Consider the following 14329-nt stretch of genomic DNA (forward strand, 5'->3'; position numbering starts at 1 on the left):
CCCCCCCCCCCCCCCGCTGTGCACACACATGCTCTCTCCCTGTGTCTCTAAAAAACAAAAAGAAAGAGTGTGTGACGGTGGTGGCAGCGGTGCTGGAGGTGTCAGTGCTAGTGGTGAAGGTGGTGGTGACAGCGGAGGACGGGGGGCGGGGGGGTGCACAGACCCCCGGGAACAGAGCTGCTCACTGTGCTCCTCAGAGACCCGCAGAAGACTTCGGAGGCGTCTGAGTGGGGAGGGGGTTCGGCCTCAGTTCCCAGGGGGCTCGGGGTGTCACTCTGCCATGTGCTGGTTACGCTGCGTGTGTTTGGGTGCTGATGCCGCCGTCAGCACTGCGTGAAAAAGGCCGTGGCGAGCACTGTTTGCAAAACACCTTGAGTCTAGATTCGAAAACTGTTACCATTGCATTAAAATCATAACTTTTTGCTTTTTAGTTTTTGAGACTTTTCAGGCTTTTAAACACGTTTTTATGTTTGAAACATAATGGTTTTATGTTCAAACCATTGTTTTTTTTTAATATTGAAGTAATAGGATGTAGGGATTCTCCTTGTAAAACTTCTTGAGCAGGAAAAAGAAATGACAAAACAAGATATGAGCAGAATAAGGAAAAGTAAAGCAAGCAACAGAGCCTGGGTGTCCTGCGCCCGCCTCTGTCATGGCACGAGACCCTCTTCTGAAGACACTAGGTCCACTCATCTGACAAGTCCCCATAAGTCTGTCCGGTGGGCCTGTGAAGCGGGCGTAGGCAGCTGGATGGGAGCGTGTCAGGGAACGATGGCTGAGGATGCCGTGACGGGGGTGGCATGGGGACATGGTATGGGGCCTGCCCTGCACAGAGAGGCGTTTGAGAGAACGCTCTGGGGATGGGGCACCTTGGTGGCTCAGTTGGTTAAGTGTCTCAACTTTGGCTCAGGTCACCATCTCACGGTTTGAGTTCAAGCCCCACCCGGGCTCTGTGCTGACAGCTCCCAGCCTGGACCTGCTTTAGATTCTGCAGCTCCCTTTCTCCCCTGCTCACACTGTGTCTCTGTCTCTCTCAAAAATTTTAAAAAAAAAAAATTTTTTTTTTTACACAAGAACGCTCCTGGGGCACTGAGAATGTACCAGAACTGGGAGCACCAAGGAAATAGGGCCAAAATTCAGAAGTGTAGCACCACAGTGTAGAGGAATTGTTATCCTTCATCCCAAACGTCTTGGTTTTTATGTATTTAAATAGTGCCACAAAAGTACTTTTCTTAGGTAACTGCTTATGTTAATTTGAAGGTCTGAAAGTTTAATTACAGTGAAAATCATCATAATAATTGTCCCTTTCTGGGGTTTTTTTCCTTATCTACTGTTTTCATCACAACTAAAAATGTTTAAGTAGAAAGCATTTTGAGAGGCACCTGGGTGGCTCAGTTGGTTGAGTATTCAGCTCAGGTCATGATCTTGTGGTTCGGGAGTTGGAGTCCCGCGTTGGGCTCTGTGCTGACAGCTCAGAGCCTGGAGCTGCTTCTGATTTTGTGTCTGCCCCTCCTCTGCGCGTGCGCTCTCTCTCTCTCTCTCTCTCTCTGTCTCAAAAATCAACATTAAAAAAAAAGAAACTGTTTAGCAGCTTACATAGGAAGTAATAACACCATTGATAAATGAGTAGCATGTTAACTTGTTAGCCTCGTTTTCAGCCCCTCCAAAGAGCTGCGCCCGTGAAGACACCAGCCTTTGCCGTGTCGAGGACAAGGACCCTCGCTGCAAAGTGGCTGCAGGCGTTTCCGGGCAGCACTGAGGACCGAGCAGGCCATGGCCTTTGTCTCCTCCGTGCGGGAGCACAGGTGCACGCCGTTCTCCGAAATGCTCTTCAAAGTCGCTTCTCCGACACATTTCTTCATCTGCTTTCATCTCTCCCATCCTCGTACTGTCTCCCCCGGCCTTCTCGCTCTTCTCTGCCCCTCCCCGCTGCTCACTCTAGTTCCAGAGCGCTCCCTCCGCACGTGTCTGAGTCACGAGCGCTTGCCTCCCGGCGCGCACCACTCGCAGACACGTTCTGGCTCCTGAGGAAAGGGGTCCTGCTCGTGGATGGCGCCGAGGTCTCTCGGTGCCTGTTAGACACAGAGACACGGCCGCCGCTGGGCTCGGAGGAGGCTGACGGGCACGGAGAGGGGACGGGAGTGGCAGTGATGGCCTGTTACGGGGCCAGATGAAGCACCTGCAGCGGTGCCCCAGTCCACGCAGATGCGGAGGGGACAGAGGCGTGTCCCGTGCCGCTGAGCTGGACTGCGCACATCTGAGCTTCTGGCGGATTTCTCCCAGGACTTTGGGGGCGGGCCTGCCTGGCGTCTCGCAAGCACCCCAGACTCCCAGGCTGAGTCTGCCCCCGCCATCCCCCTCCCTCCTCCCCGCTGAGTCTGCCCCCGCCATCCCCCTCCCTCCTCCCCGCTGCTCAGAGCTGCTCTTACTCCAGTGCGCCCGAGCTCAGCGCCCAAACCCCCGAACTGGACTTCACGCTCGAATCCTCCTCTCCCGCTCCCCGCACGTGCGCTCTTTGGCGAGGTCCTCTTAACTCTGCCCGCGAGCCACCACTCCATCTCCCCGGCTCCGGCGGCAGGGCCTCCGGGTAGTGTCGTCACCATCTCAGCCTCAACCACGGCAGCCAGAGTGGAGGATGGGGGGAAATTAGCACTTGTTTGTTGTTGTGTAATATGACAGGTAAGGAGGAAATCCCAGTGTTCTAATTCTGAAGTGTGCTCTACAGCCTGATGTGTGTCTGCCTCCTGTACTGACGACCCAGGCCTGGGTGCCAGGTCCCACGGTGGCCGGCGCCTTCTCCCGGGGCGCTGGTGGGGGGCCTCACCCGCCGGAAAGGCCTGTCTGAAGGCCGCGGTCCTTCCTTCCGGCACTCCGTGCTTTGCACCAGGTCAGCTCGTGTGTGCCCACTGAGGCTTTCACAGCCCCACCGGCCCCTGGGGAAACGGGGGCCCAAGGCCGCCATCTCCAGTGCCGTCCGGATTCCCGGCCCCTCCTGCCCACTCACCGGCACTCGGAGACTCGGGTACCTTTGACAAGAGGCTGAGTGTCCCCAGCTTGCTGATGGGCAGAAAATGAGAACTTCTATTTATGGTTGACAGAAAGGGTCCAGGAGGAGCACTTTCCTAACCTTTGCTCTGTGGATTCACGTCGCCGTCCCACGTGTGCCTCGTTTCCCACACGTGCTCGTCTGTAGTTTTGTTGGAGCAGCATTTGGAAGAAGAGCGCAGACATCATGGCCCTTAAAGAGCTCCTGGCTGCACAGATGTTCTCTTATTCAGCCGCAGTGTAACAACAAATCTAGGACATTTAACTTTGGTATAATGCCATTATCTAGGGTATCTGAATTTAATACATTTAAATTTTACCCATTGCCCCAGTAATGCCTTATATATAAAGCAGTGGAATTCTGTGTATTTTCTTAAGTTTTATATTTTTAGTAATCTCTATGCCCACTGTGGGGCTTGAACTCACAACCCCAAGATGAGAATCTCATGCCCCACCAACTGAGCCAACCTGGCACCCCATCTGTGTTTGTTGATGCCCATTTCCACAAATGAAAAGTCAAATGATAGGATCCACCACTTCAAAATTGTTTTTGATAGTAAAATAATAGCTCAGTATGATGTATCGCCCCTGGCATTTTTTTTTTTTTTTTGAGCAAGAGAGCATGCAAGCTGGGGAGAGGGGAAGGGAGGAAGGGCGAGACAGACAGAGAAAGAGAAAAAGAAAGACTAAGAATCTCAAGCAGGTTCCATGCTCTACATGGAAGTTGGACCCTCAGGGTGCCTGGGTGGCTCAGTCGGTTAAGCATCCGACTTGATTTTGGCTCAGGTCATTATCTTACAGTTCGTGAGATCAAGCCCCACATCGGGCTCTGCACTGACAGTGTGGAGCCTGCTTGGGGTTCTCCCACCATCACCCCCAAAATAAATAAATAAACTTTTTAAATGAAATTTTTAAAAAAGAGTCGGATGCTTAACTGACTGAGCCACCCAGGCACCCCTATTTTTTTTTTATTTACTTTTGCATTCATAACTTTCAGGGAAATACCTAGAACCTGCCTTTCGAAAGAGAGCTTTTAAGTGCTAGAATAACACAAGAATACCTTCTGTTTATTCTTATCTACTTTTTATGTACTGTCTGTCTCCATGTGCTGCCACTGGATTAATTTTTGGAGCCCCTAGTTTATTCTGATAAACTTGTTGAAGAACCAGAAGCAAGAAGCGGAAGGGCAGCTGAACTTGGGAGGGAGGAGGAGGAGCAGCGAGCCCAGTGATGGCAGGCCAGGCGTTAAATGTCAGCAGCTGCAGCCCAGGCCGACATGGGGACGGGAGGCGTGCCAGGCCACGAGGTGCCCCGGAGCCCGCAGCTTCTCCGGGACCCTGGGGGAGGCATACGCTGCCCAGCGGTGTACTTTAAGTAGAACGCTGTTGCTGCAGATGAGCTTCTAGGGCTCTAGGACCCGTCTTCGAAGGAAACCGTTTCTGTAGTAGATTTCTCATGTGAGTTACAACTTTTTGTAAATGTGAACTTGAGCTAAACTTTTCCACTGCCAATTAGAATCTTGTCAGATGCTCTCCTGAGCACGCAAGGGAAAAAACAGGCCGTCCTTGCGTGGGCAGAGTTTACAGCCTAGAAGGAGAGACAGGCTGTCACACGACAGATAACGCACACCGAGATGTGCGCTCCGTGTGAGAAGGAGCCTGTCCGGCTGGTTCGGCGCCGTGTCCCAGCGTGACGCACGTGGGAGGCGCTCCGGGGTACTTCCCACCTAAATCAGGGCTTGGCAAGCCGTGGCCTGCAGGCCAAATGCAGCCTGCCACCTGCTTTTGTAAATAAAGTTTTGTTGGGACCCAGCCACACTCCACTTACATATTACCCCCGACGGCTTTCGCACCACAGTGACCCAGCGGAGAGCTTGTTGCAGAAACCCTATGGCTCGCAAAGCCTAAAATATTTACTCTCTGGCCCTTCACAGAAAGCGTTTGCCAGCCCCTGGTCTACGTGAATGAAAAGGACAGACTGTTAAGCTGACTGTGTCCGAGGGCCCCGGTGGCAGGGAGAAAGCCACTCAGCTGAAATGTCCGCAAAGCTGGGATAGGCGAGGAGGGTAGGCATGGAGCCCGGGTCGGGGACAGCTTCATGAGGCCCTATCAGTGGGCAGCAGAGTGCGGCCGGTGCCTCGAGGACCTGGCTTGAGCACAGAGCAGGGGAAGGGATGGTGTGAACTAGGCTCCCATGAGAGCACCAAGCTGAGTGGGTGCTAACAGACTTCAGTCTTTATGTTAGGAGCCCTTTGAAGGGTTGTGGCACGTGTTCGCGAGGTGCTGGGGGGCCGCCCGGAAAGCACACGTGGCGTAGCAGGGCGGCTTCGCGGGGCTGCTGGGGGCTGTGACCATGACCCAGCCGAGAGATGGGGAGCTTGGCCGAGGGACGTCCACAGGGAGGTTTTGTTTCTCTCTTTTTTCTTCTTTAAGTTTTAATTTATTTATTCATTTTATGTCATCTCTGTACCCAACGTGGGGCTCGAACTCACAACCCTGAGATCATTTTTAAATGGAACTTTCTAGAGAGACTCCCACGTAAACTCACAGGCAAGACTCGCTCCGGCCCCTCTCTTGTAGAAGTGACTTTCCTTCCTACCGAGACCTCGCTGCTCTGCCTTCTGGAGCTCTCCACCCCCGACCCTGCCCGGGGCAGAGGGAGCGCCAGCGGGACCTGTATCATCGTGGCGACCGTTTCTTCCAAAGATGGGCGCACTTGTTCCCCCGGCACCCCTGGTACCCCGGGTGTGCCGCGGTGCGATCATGGCTTTTTTACCCTGATGACCGGGGGGGAGGACGGGATGGAGTCCAAAATTTGAGCTTTTTTCATTTTTGTAAATGAAAAGAATTATTTTTCTCACGTGATTATCTCCTTAAATCCAGCATCAGCCTTTGGTCCTTGGACCTTCGTTGGTCTTGTAAAACACTAAAGGCAAAGCACTACCTGTGAAAGTACAGGATGTAAGTGTTCATCAGCCTTAGCCTCTTCCCACCTCGCAGAGAAGTTTATAAATTGCTTTTTCTTACTTAACGTTAGCAAATGTAAAGACCTACATTTGTTTATTTTTCTCATAAACAGCAACATTGCCCTTATATTTTGTCATCTCATAAGGTCTAAAATTAAATGTTTTGGCTCATTCTTGTATTCATACTTATTATTTACAGTTTCATATTTTGATTATAAATATTTATAGAAAATTCCAAAACAAAATCATCTGAGTAACAGGACGGCATATGTTGGAATTGCTCCTCAGTGTTTATTGAAGATGCACTGGGTTTTGTGGTGTTTTATTTTCAGACAGCGTAGCTCTTTGTCTTTGACTCTTTATTTTGAACAGAATAAGTACATTTAACTATAAAAATATCTTTACATGTGAAAAGAAGTTCAACATTCCTAATCATTAAAGAGATGCAAATCCAAACCCCAGTGAAATACTTCACATCCATTAAGATGGTGGTTTTTCAAACAGAAGAAAACAAGTGTTGTCAAGGGTGTGGAGCAAATGGAGCCCTTGTGCTTTGCTGGTGGAAACAGTTGAAATGGTGCAGCCGCTGTGGAAGACAGCATGGCGGCTCCTCAGAAAATTCTACACAGGGGCACCTAGGGGGCTCAGTCGGTTAAGCGACCAACTTCCGCTCAGGTCATGATCTCGCAGTTCATGAGTTCAGGCCCCGCGTTGGGCTCTGTGCTGATAGCTCAGAGCCTGGAGCCTGCTTCAGATTCTGTGTTTCTGTTTCTCTCTCTGCCTCTCCCCTGCTCATGCGCTCACACACGCGCACTCTGTCTCTCTCTCTCTCTCTCTCTCTCTCTCAAACAAATTTAAAAACATTAAAAAAAATTAAACATAGATTCACCCTATGATCCAGGGGCATCACTTCTGGGTATGTACCCACACAGATTGAAGAGGGACCGGAACAGATATTTGTACACTCGTACTTATAGCAGCATTTTTCACTGTAGCCAAAAGGTAGAAACAACCCAAATTGTCCACGGATGGATGAGTGGGTAAACAAAATGTGTATACACACCGTGGGGTATGATTTGGCCTTAAAGAGGAAGGGAATTCTCGGGGCCCCTGGGTGGGCTGAGTTGGTTAAATGTCTGACTTTGGCTAAGGCCACGGTCTCTGTCTCACGGTTCATGAGTTTGAGCCCCGTGTCAGGCTCTGTGCGGACAGCTCAAAGCCTGGAGCCTGCTTCCCTCTCTCTCTCTCTGCCTCTCCCCTACTCAAACTCTGTCTCTCTCTCTCTCTCTCTCTCTCTCTCTCTCTCAAAAGTAAACATTAAAAAAAAGGACATTCTGACACCTGCTGCAACGCAGATGAACCTCGAAGACATTGCACTGAATGAAATAAGCCAGACACAAAGGACAGATGTCGTACAAATTCCGTTTACAGGAAGTTCATGGAACGGTCAGAGTCCCAGAGACCGAAAGTAGAGTAGTGGTTACCAGAGCCTGGGCGCAGGGGGCGGGCCGGCGGAAGGGGGAGCCAGTGTGGAGCAGGTACGCAGCCTCGTTTGTACAGGATGAGTGTGCATCAAGCCACTGCACTGCACGCTCAAAGGGGTAAGATGGGAAATGTATGTTTTACCACAAGAAATCTTCGCTTTGATGCTGTGCTTGACATTGAATGTGCCACCCACGGCGCGTGGTACGTGGGTGTGTGTGTGGGGGTGTCTGTGTGTGTGGTGGTTGTCAGTTCTACACATCATCCAGCTTGGGGCTGAGAACCATAGGGATTATGGAGTCGGTCTTGGTCTTTGTGGAGTGAAGGGGCCTCACGTTGTTGGGGTAACTAGCGGCTTTAGCTGGGACTTGGGTTCGCTGGTCTGCACGTGTTCTTAGGTGTGTCCAGGAGACTGTTATCGGCACCCGCCCTGGGGCGGGCATGGTGGCCGTAAACCTGAAAAGACACATCCATGCACCCAAGGAACTCCACTCCAGAACTGGACCTGAGTCAGTGACCAGACTGGCACTTCCATCGCCCTGAATCTGCTTGCGCGCGTAAGTGAGACCAGTTTTCAAACAGTAAAGGCTTGAGCTTTCCGTTGCGTTCCTAGTGTCCCCAGACACTGGCCGCTCCTCTGGGGGATCAGCTATGTCACTTCATTTGACAGCACAATTAAGCATTTAATTTTTTTGTTTTGTTTTTATTTAGAGAGAGAGAGAGGGTGTGTGCCCGTAAGCAGAGGAGGGGCAGAGGGAGAATCTGAAGCAGACTCCACGATCAGCACGGAGCACGACTCAGGGCTCGATCCCACGACCCTGGGATCATAACCTGAGCTGAAACCAAGTGTCAGACCCTCAACCAACTGAGCCACCCAGGCGCCCCTAAGTGTTTAATTTGTTTTTAATTTTTTGAATTATTTTTAGAAGAAAGTGTACAGAAAATATCACTGTATCCACAGTACAGATTTAATGTAATCTTTTGCCGTATTTGCTTCAGATCTCTATTATAGGAATGTGATGGACGTTGCTCCATCCCATTCTCGTCTCCCCGAAAGCAATCAGTCCTTGTGTTTTTGTGTAAAGTGACTAAAGTGTAAAGTGGTGTCTCATGGTGTTCAAGTGCGTTTCTTGACTATTGATGAGGTTGGTTATTTCATTTTAGCAGCTGTCAGGGCCTCCTCTAAATGGTCTCTTCCCTTTCTCATTTATGTCGGGATGCTGGTGGTTTTCTTAGTTTAGTTCTTTATTCTGATAATCATCCTTTATCTGTTCTCTTTTCTTCCTGTCTGTGGCTTGTTTTTAAGCTTCCTTTATATGATATCTTCTGTCATACAAGTGTTTTCAATATTAACATAGCCAAATATATCAGCTCTCAGAAGATGAGAGCCCCAGGTCATAGAGACAGCCTCCTGTATTTCCTTACCGAGCTTAAAAAAGTTTTACTGGGGCACCTGGGTGGCTCAGTCAGTAAAGCCTCTGATTCTTAATCTTGGCATGGGTCACGATCTCATGCTTTGTGAGATCGAGACCTATATCAGACTCTGTGCTGACAGCGCAAAGCCTGCTTGGGACTCCTTCTCTCCCTTTCTCTGCCCCTCTCCCGTTTGCGTTGCTTGCTTGCTCACTCTCTTGCTCTGTCTCACTCTCTCAAAATAAGTATCTTTTTAAAAGTTTTACTTTTCGGGGCGCCTGGGTGGCTTAGTCGGTTAAGCGTCCGACTTTCGCTTAGGTCATGATCTCGCGGTTCGTGGGTTCGAGCCCCGCGTCGGGCTCTGTGCTGACTGCCAGCTCAGAGCCTGGAGCCTGTTTCGGAGTCTGTGACTCCTTCTCTCTCTGACCCTCTCCTGCTCACGCTCGCTCTCTCTCTCTCTCTCTCTCCTAGAAATAAATAAAACATTTAAAAAAAAAATTAAAAAAAAAAAGTTTTACTTTTCATAACTAGGTATTTAATCCATCTAGAACTTATTTTCACATATGAAAGAAAGTGGGGATCTACTCATATTTTTTCCATATGGCTGGCCAGTTGTCCCAACAGCATTTATTAGCTAGTCTCTCCTTTTCCACTGGCTTGTGATGCTCTTTCTTACCAACGAGGATGCAAACATATTTTTCAAACCTGATGTATAACTGAGCGTGAGTGCATCAGATTGAGGGCTGAGCAGTTGTCAAAAAAGCATTTCACACAAACCCCCCTAGACCATTAAGAGAGCTGATTCTTTTACACTGTGACCGTTATGCGATAGAAAAAAATGGTATGATGCACTCAGAAGGTATTCCAGGTCTCGCAGAGAATGCCTTGGAAGCCAGGTTGTGTGCGTCCTGGCTTCTAGGTGTGGGTCGCGGTGAGGGCCTTCCCGGGCAAGAAGGGAGTGGTCTGCCCCCTGGTATATCCTGTCCCTGAAGGAAGCAGGACCGATGCAAGAGTGAATGGTGAGAGATTTGCTGATAAGCGATAATCTGTCTTTTAACTTGGTCTCATTTCCTTGTTAAATGACTAGAAGCTCATTCATCTCTTTGAATTGGTTATTACAAAAGCTAGTTTTTGTAGCACATGCAAAAACCAGTGGGGGAAATTGTGACAAACCAGGGTTGCAGACAGTCGCCTGGTTGGCTCAGTCCGTTAAGCGTCTGACTTGATTTCAGCTCTGGTGAGCTCACGGTTTGTGAGATCGAGCCCTGCGTCAGGCTCTGTGCTGACAGCTTGGAGTCAGCTTGGGATTCTTTCTCTCCCTCTCTCTGCCCCTCCCACGCTCACTCTCTCTCTCAAAGTAAATAAACATTTTTTAAAAAAATAGTTTAGGAGCGCCTGGGTGGCTCAGTTGGTTAAGCATCTGACTTCAGCTCAGGTCATGATTTCCCAGTTCATGGTTTCGAGCCCCGCGTCAGGATCTGTGCTGACAGCTCAGAGCCTGGAGCCTGTTTCAGATTCTGTGTCTCCCTCTCTCTCTGACCTTCCCCTGCTCATGCTGTCTCTCTCTCTCTCTCTCTCTCTCTTTCTCTCAGAAATAAGTTTTAAAAAAAAATTTTTAAAAAGCATCACACCTTTAAATGCTTCTTTAAAACCATTTCACCAAGAGTGAAATGATACAAATGCAATATAGGAAGATGCCGTATGAAATGATTCTGGAGGGTCTCCAGTGTGAAGACTGTAAGTTAAGGAAATGGAAAGCAAGGGTGGAAGGAATCCTTAGAGACTTCTTATTTGTTGTGATTAACGCAGAGGAAACAATGATAAACCATAATTGCTGGTCATAATAGATAAGTGGTATGAACGTCATCATGCATATAAATTAATAGTGTAACTAACCCTAGGTCCCCTTGAAAACAAGATAGCATTTTCTAATGCCTCTTCTCTCTCTCCCCACCCCCAAAATATTGGTTCTGTCCTACAATTTCACACTGTATTTCCAGTCGTTTTCTACTAAATGAGCTGTGTGGCCTCTGGACTCCGCTCTAGCTCCGGCTGGAGGTCTCGAAGAGAACGACAGGCTGTACTCAGGACTCCGTGTGGACATGTCGTCCCCGGCATTTCCAGTGTCTACGTAGGCTTAGGGGTGCCACGGTCACCAAGGTCCAACGTGCCACATCCCAGTTACGCACTCCCTTTGACTACGGGCACTTCCAGAGCCGCTCGTGCACTCACGGGCCCTGGGAGCTTCCTCTGGGGGGTGACAATGTGGTGTAGTGGTAAGAGCGAACACGCTGTTGGGGACCTTAGCCCCTTTTCAAATGGCGACTTACTATGAAGACAAATGACTTTTTTCTTTCAGTCATTGTGTAGCAGCCCTCGTTCGGAATCGGCGCTGGGACTGAGGAGCTTCCCCCAGAGACTAGCTAACCGTGGATTCGTTGACCCCTGTGCGGAAGATCTAATTCTGAGTGTGTTTCCTCTTTTTCAGATCTCAGTCACGGTGGATTGGCAGATCGCTATGACGGCTCCCGCTGGGGGCAGCAGCCCACTCACGGAAGCGAAGCCGGCTGCGGCTGGGATAAAGTGATCGTCGACAGGACTGACGAGGAGGCGTGGCCTTCCGTCACCGGGGCAGAGACGGAATCTGCCTCAGAATGCAGTACAGACACTGACTCTGCCTCCAAGTGCGGCTCAGAGAACAGTAGCATGGCTACAGGGGGCGCCCAGGGCACCTTCGCGGGGCGTGCCAAGAAGACAGATGGCAGCGACGGCACCAATGGTGCGCTCGTCCAAAGCCCTTCTAACCAGAGCGCCCTTGGGGCAGGGGGCGCAGCCGCTCATGGAAACGCAGCCCGGGTGTGGGGCGTAGCCACGGGCCCCGGCTCGGGCCCAGCCCACAGCTCCCTCGGCGGTGGGGATGGAAAGATGGACAGTGCGATCGGGGACGGGAGAGGTCAGAATTGCTGGGCTGCTTCCAACCCCAGTGCCGGCATCAACCTTAACCTTAACCCTAATGCCAACCCAGCTGCCTGGCCTGTACTCGGACACGAAGGAACTGTGGCGACAGGCAACCCTTCCAGTATTTGCAGTCCGGTCAGTGCCATAGGTCAGAGTGCGGGCAACCAGAACGGGAACCCGCCGGGCACTTTAGGTGCTTGGGGAAACTTACTGCCGCCCGAGAGCACAGAACCACAGACGCCCGCTTCTCAGAATGTGTCTTTCAGCGTACAACCTCAGAACCTTAACACTGATGGACCAAATAACACTAACCCCATGAACTCTTCACCAAACCCTGTCAATGCAATGCAGGCAAATGGACTGCCAAACTGGGGCATGGCTGTTGGTATGGGGGCCATCATCCCGCCCCACCTGCAAGGCCTGCCTGGTGCTAACGGATCTTCGGTTTCTCAAGGCGGGGGCAGCGGCGGCGAAGGACTCAGCAGTTCGGTGTGGGGCCTGTCCCCGGGCAACCCCGCCGCAGGAAGTAGCAGTTCTGGGTTCAGTCAGGGGAGTGGAGACACTGTGAACTCGGCGTTGAGCACTAAGCAGAACGGATCCAGCAGCGCTGCGCAGAAGGAAGGAAGTGGGGGAAACGCCTGGGACTCGGGCCCTCCTGCCGGCCCTGGACTCCTTGCCTGGGGACGGGGCGGCGGCAGCAACAGCAGCGTTAGTCACATCCACTCGGGGGCTTGGGGCCACCCCAGCCGAAGCACCTCCAACGGGGTGAACGGGGAATGGGGAAAGCCCCCAAACCAGCATTCCAGCGGTGACGGCAGCGGGAAGGGATCGGCGGGGTGGGACGGCCCGGGCGGCAGCAGCCAGAGCCCTGCCCCGCAGCCCGGCAGTGAGCACATGAACTCGTGGGCCAAAGCCGCGTCTTCTGGAACCACGGCAAGCGAAGGAAGTAGCGATGGTTCCGGCAGTCACAGCGAAGGGGGCTCTGGGAGGGAAGGGGCCGAAGGCCGAAGGCGAGACAAAGGGATTCTAGACCAAGGGCACATCCAATTGCCAAGGAACGATCTTGACCCCAGAGTCCTGTCTAATACTGGCTGGGGACAGACTCCGGTGAAGCAAAACACTGCCTGGGAATTTGAAGAGTCCCCGAGGTCCGAGAGGAAGAATGACAATGGGACAGAGGCCTGGGGCTGTGCGGCTCCTCAGCCTTCACACTCAGGGGCGAAGAGTGATGGGTCCATCGTGAGCAGTACAAATACCTCTTCGGTGTCCGGGTGGGTCAGCTCCCCGCCTGCTGCCGCGCCGGCCAGCACAGGCTGGGGGGACAGCAGCAACAAGGCGCCGAATGGCCCGGGGGTGTGGGGGGACTCGATAAGCTCTCCTGCTGTTACAAATGCTGCTGCCGCCGCCAAGAGCGGCCACACCTGGAGTGGGACCGGAGGCCAGGAGGACAAGTCACCCGCCTGGGGGGAGCCTCAGAAACCCAGGTCTCAAACCTGGGGAGACGGACAGAAATCCAGCCCGGCCTGGAGCGCAGGAGGGGGAGACTGGGCGGACTCGTCGTCTGTCCTCGGACACTTGGGGGACGGGAAGAAAAATGGCTCTGGATGGGATGCCGATGGCAACCGGTCAGGGTCTGGTTGGAACGACGCTGCCAGGTCTGGGCCCAGTGGCTGGGCTAATGGCACAAACGCCAAGGTGAATCCAGGGACAAACTGGGGAGAGTCTTTAAAACCTGGCCCCCAACAGAACTGGGCGGGCAAACCCCAAGACAGCAATGTGAGTAACTGGGGAGGAGCCGCTTCCGTTAAACAGACAGGGACCGGGTGGGTTGGGGGTCCGGTCCCTGTCAAACAGAAAGACAGCAGTGAGGCCACGGGCTGGGAGGAGCCTTCTCCACCATCCATCCGGCGCAAAATGGAAATCGATGATGGTACCTCAGCTTGGGGTGACCCGAGCAACTACAATAATAAAACTGTAAACATGTGGGACAGAAACAACCCGGGCGTGCAGAGCAGCACCACGGCCGCCGCCACCACCACGAGCAGCAGCACGGACGCGGTCGAGACGCCGCCGTCGCACCAGGCCAGCGCCCAGCTGAGTCGATCGCCGCTGCTCGGCCCAGGTATGGCAGGCACTGTAGGTAGCTCCAGAAGGTGCACAGAGTCATTCGTTCTTATGACACGTGTAAACGTATCCCCGGTGGTGGTTTTACGTAGCCACGGACGTTGATTTGAGTGCCCCTTGCCCTGTAGCATTGTACTTACGTGTTATCCCCGGAGAATAAATGCAGTGGGATTCTCCAAGAGCTAGGTACTAGTTCCCAAGAGAAAGGTCCTCGGCACTTGCGGCGTTAGGGAGAGTAGGGAAGAAGTACGCCGTCTTCGGGAAAAGACTGGGGCCCATTGTGTTAGCTGGCATTTCCTTATGGGATGGGCCGGTCGTCCTCGAGCCCCGCCTCGGTCAGAA

The 14329-nt window shown here is 52.0% G+C and overlaps 1 protein-coding gene across 4 annotated transcripts in view; it reads left to right on the plus strand.

Moving 5' to 3' along the window:
• The window catches only part of TNRC6C (trinucleotide repeat containing adaptor 6C), an 88633-nt gene that overhangs the window by 27865 nt on the left and 46439 nt on the right, over positions 1-14329 (plus strand). For 2 of the 4 annotated variants that reach the window (XM_039226593.1, XM_039226597.1), the window contains one exon: positions 11394-13985. In XM_039226593.1, coding sequence (XP_039082524.1) covers positions 11612-13985 — 2374 coding nt within the window. In that variant the 5' untranslated portion in view covers positions 11394-11611. Of the gene's footprint in view, positions 1-11393; positions 13986-14329 lie in introns of those variants that run through there. The other 2 variants (XM_039226595.1, XM_039226596.1) reach the window with 1 other exon arrangement.

The sequence above is a fragment of the Hyaena hyaena genome, unplaced genomic scaffold (genome assembly GCF_003009895.1).
Source record: "Hyaena hyaena isolate Hyena2069 unplaced genomic scaffold, ASM300989v1 scaffold_21, whole genome shotgun sequence".
NCBI lineage: Eukaryota > Metazoa > Chordata > Mammalia > Carnivora > Hyaenidae > Hyaena > Hyaena hyaena.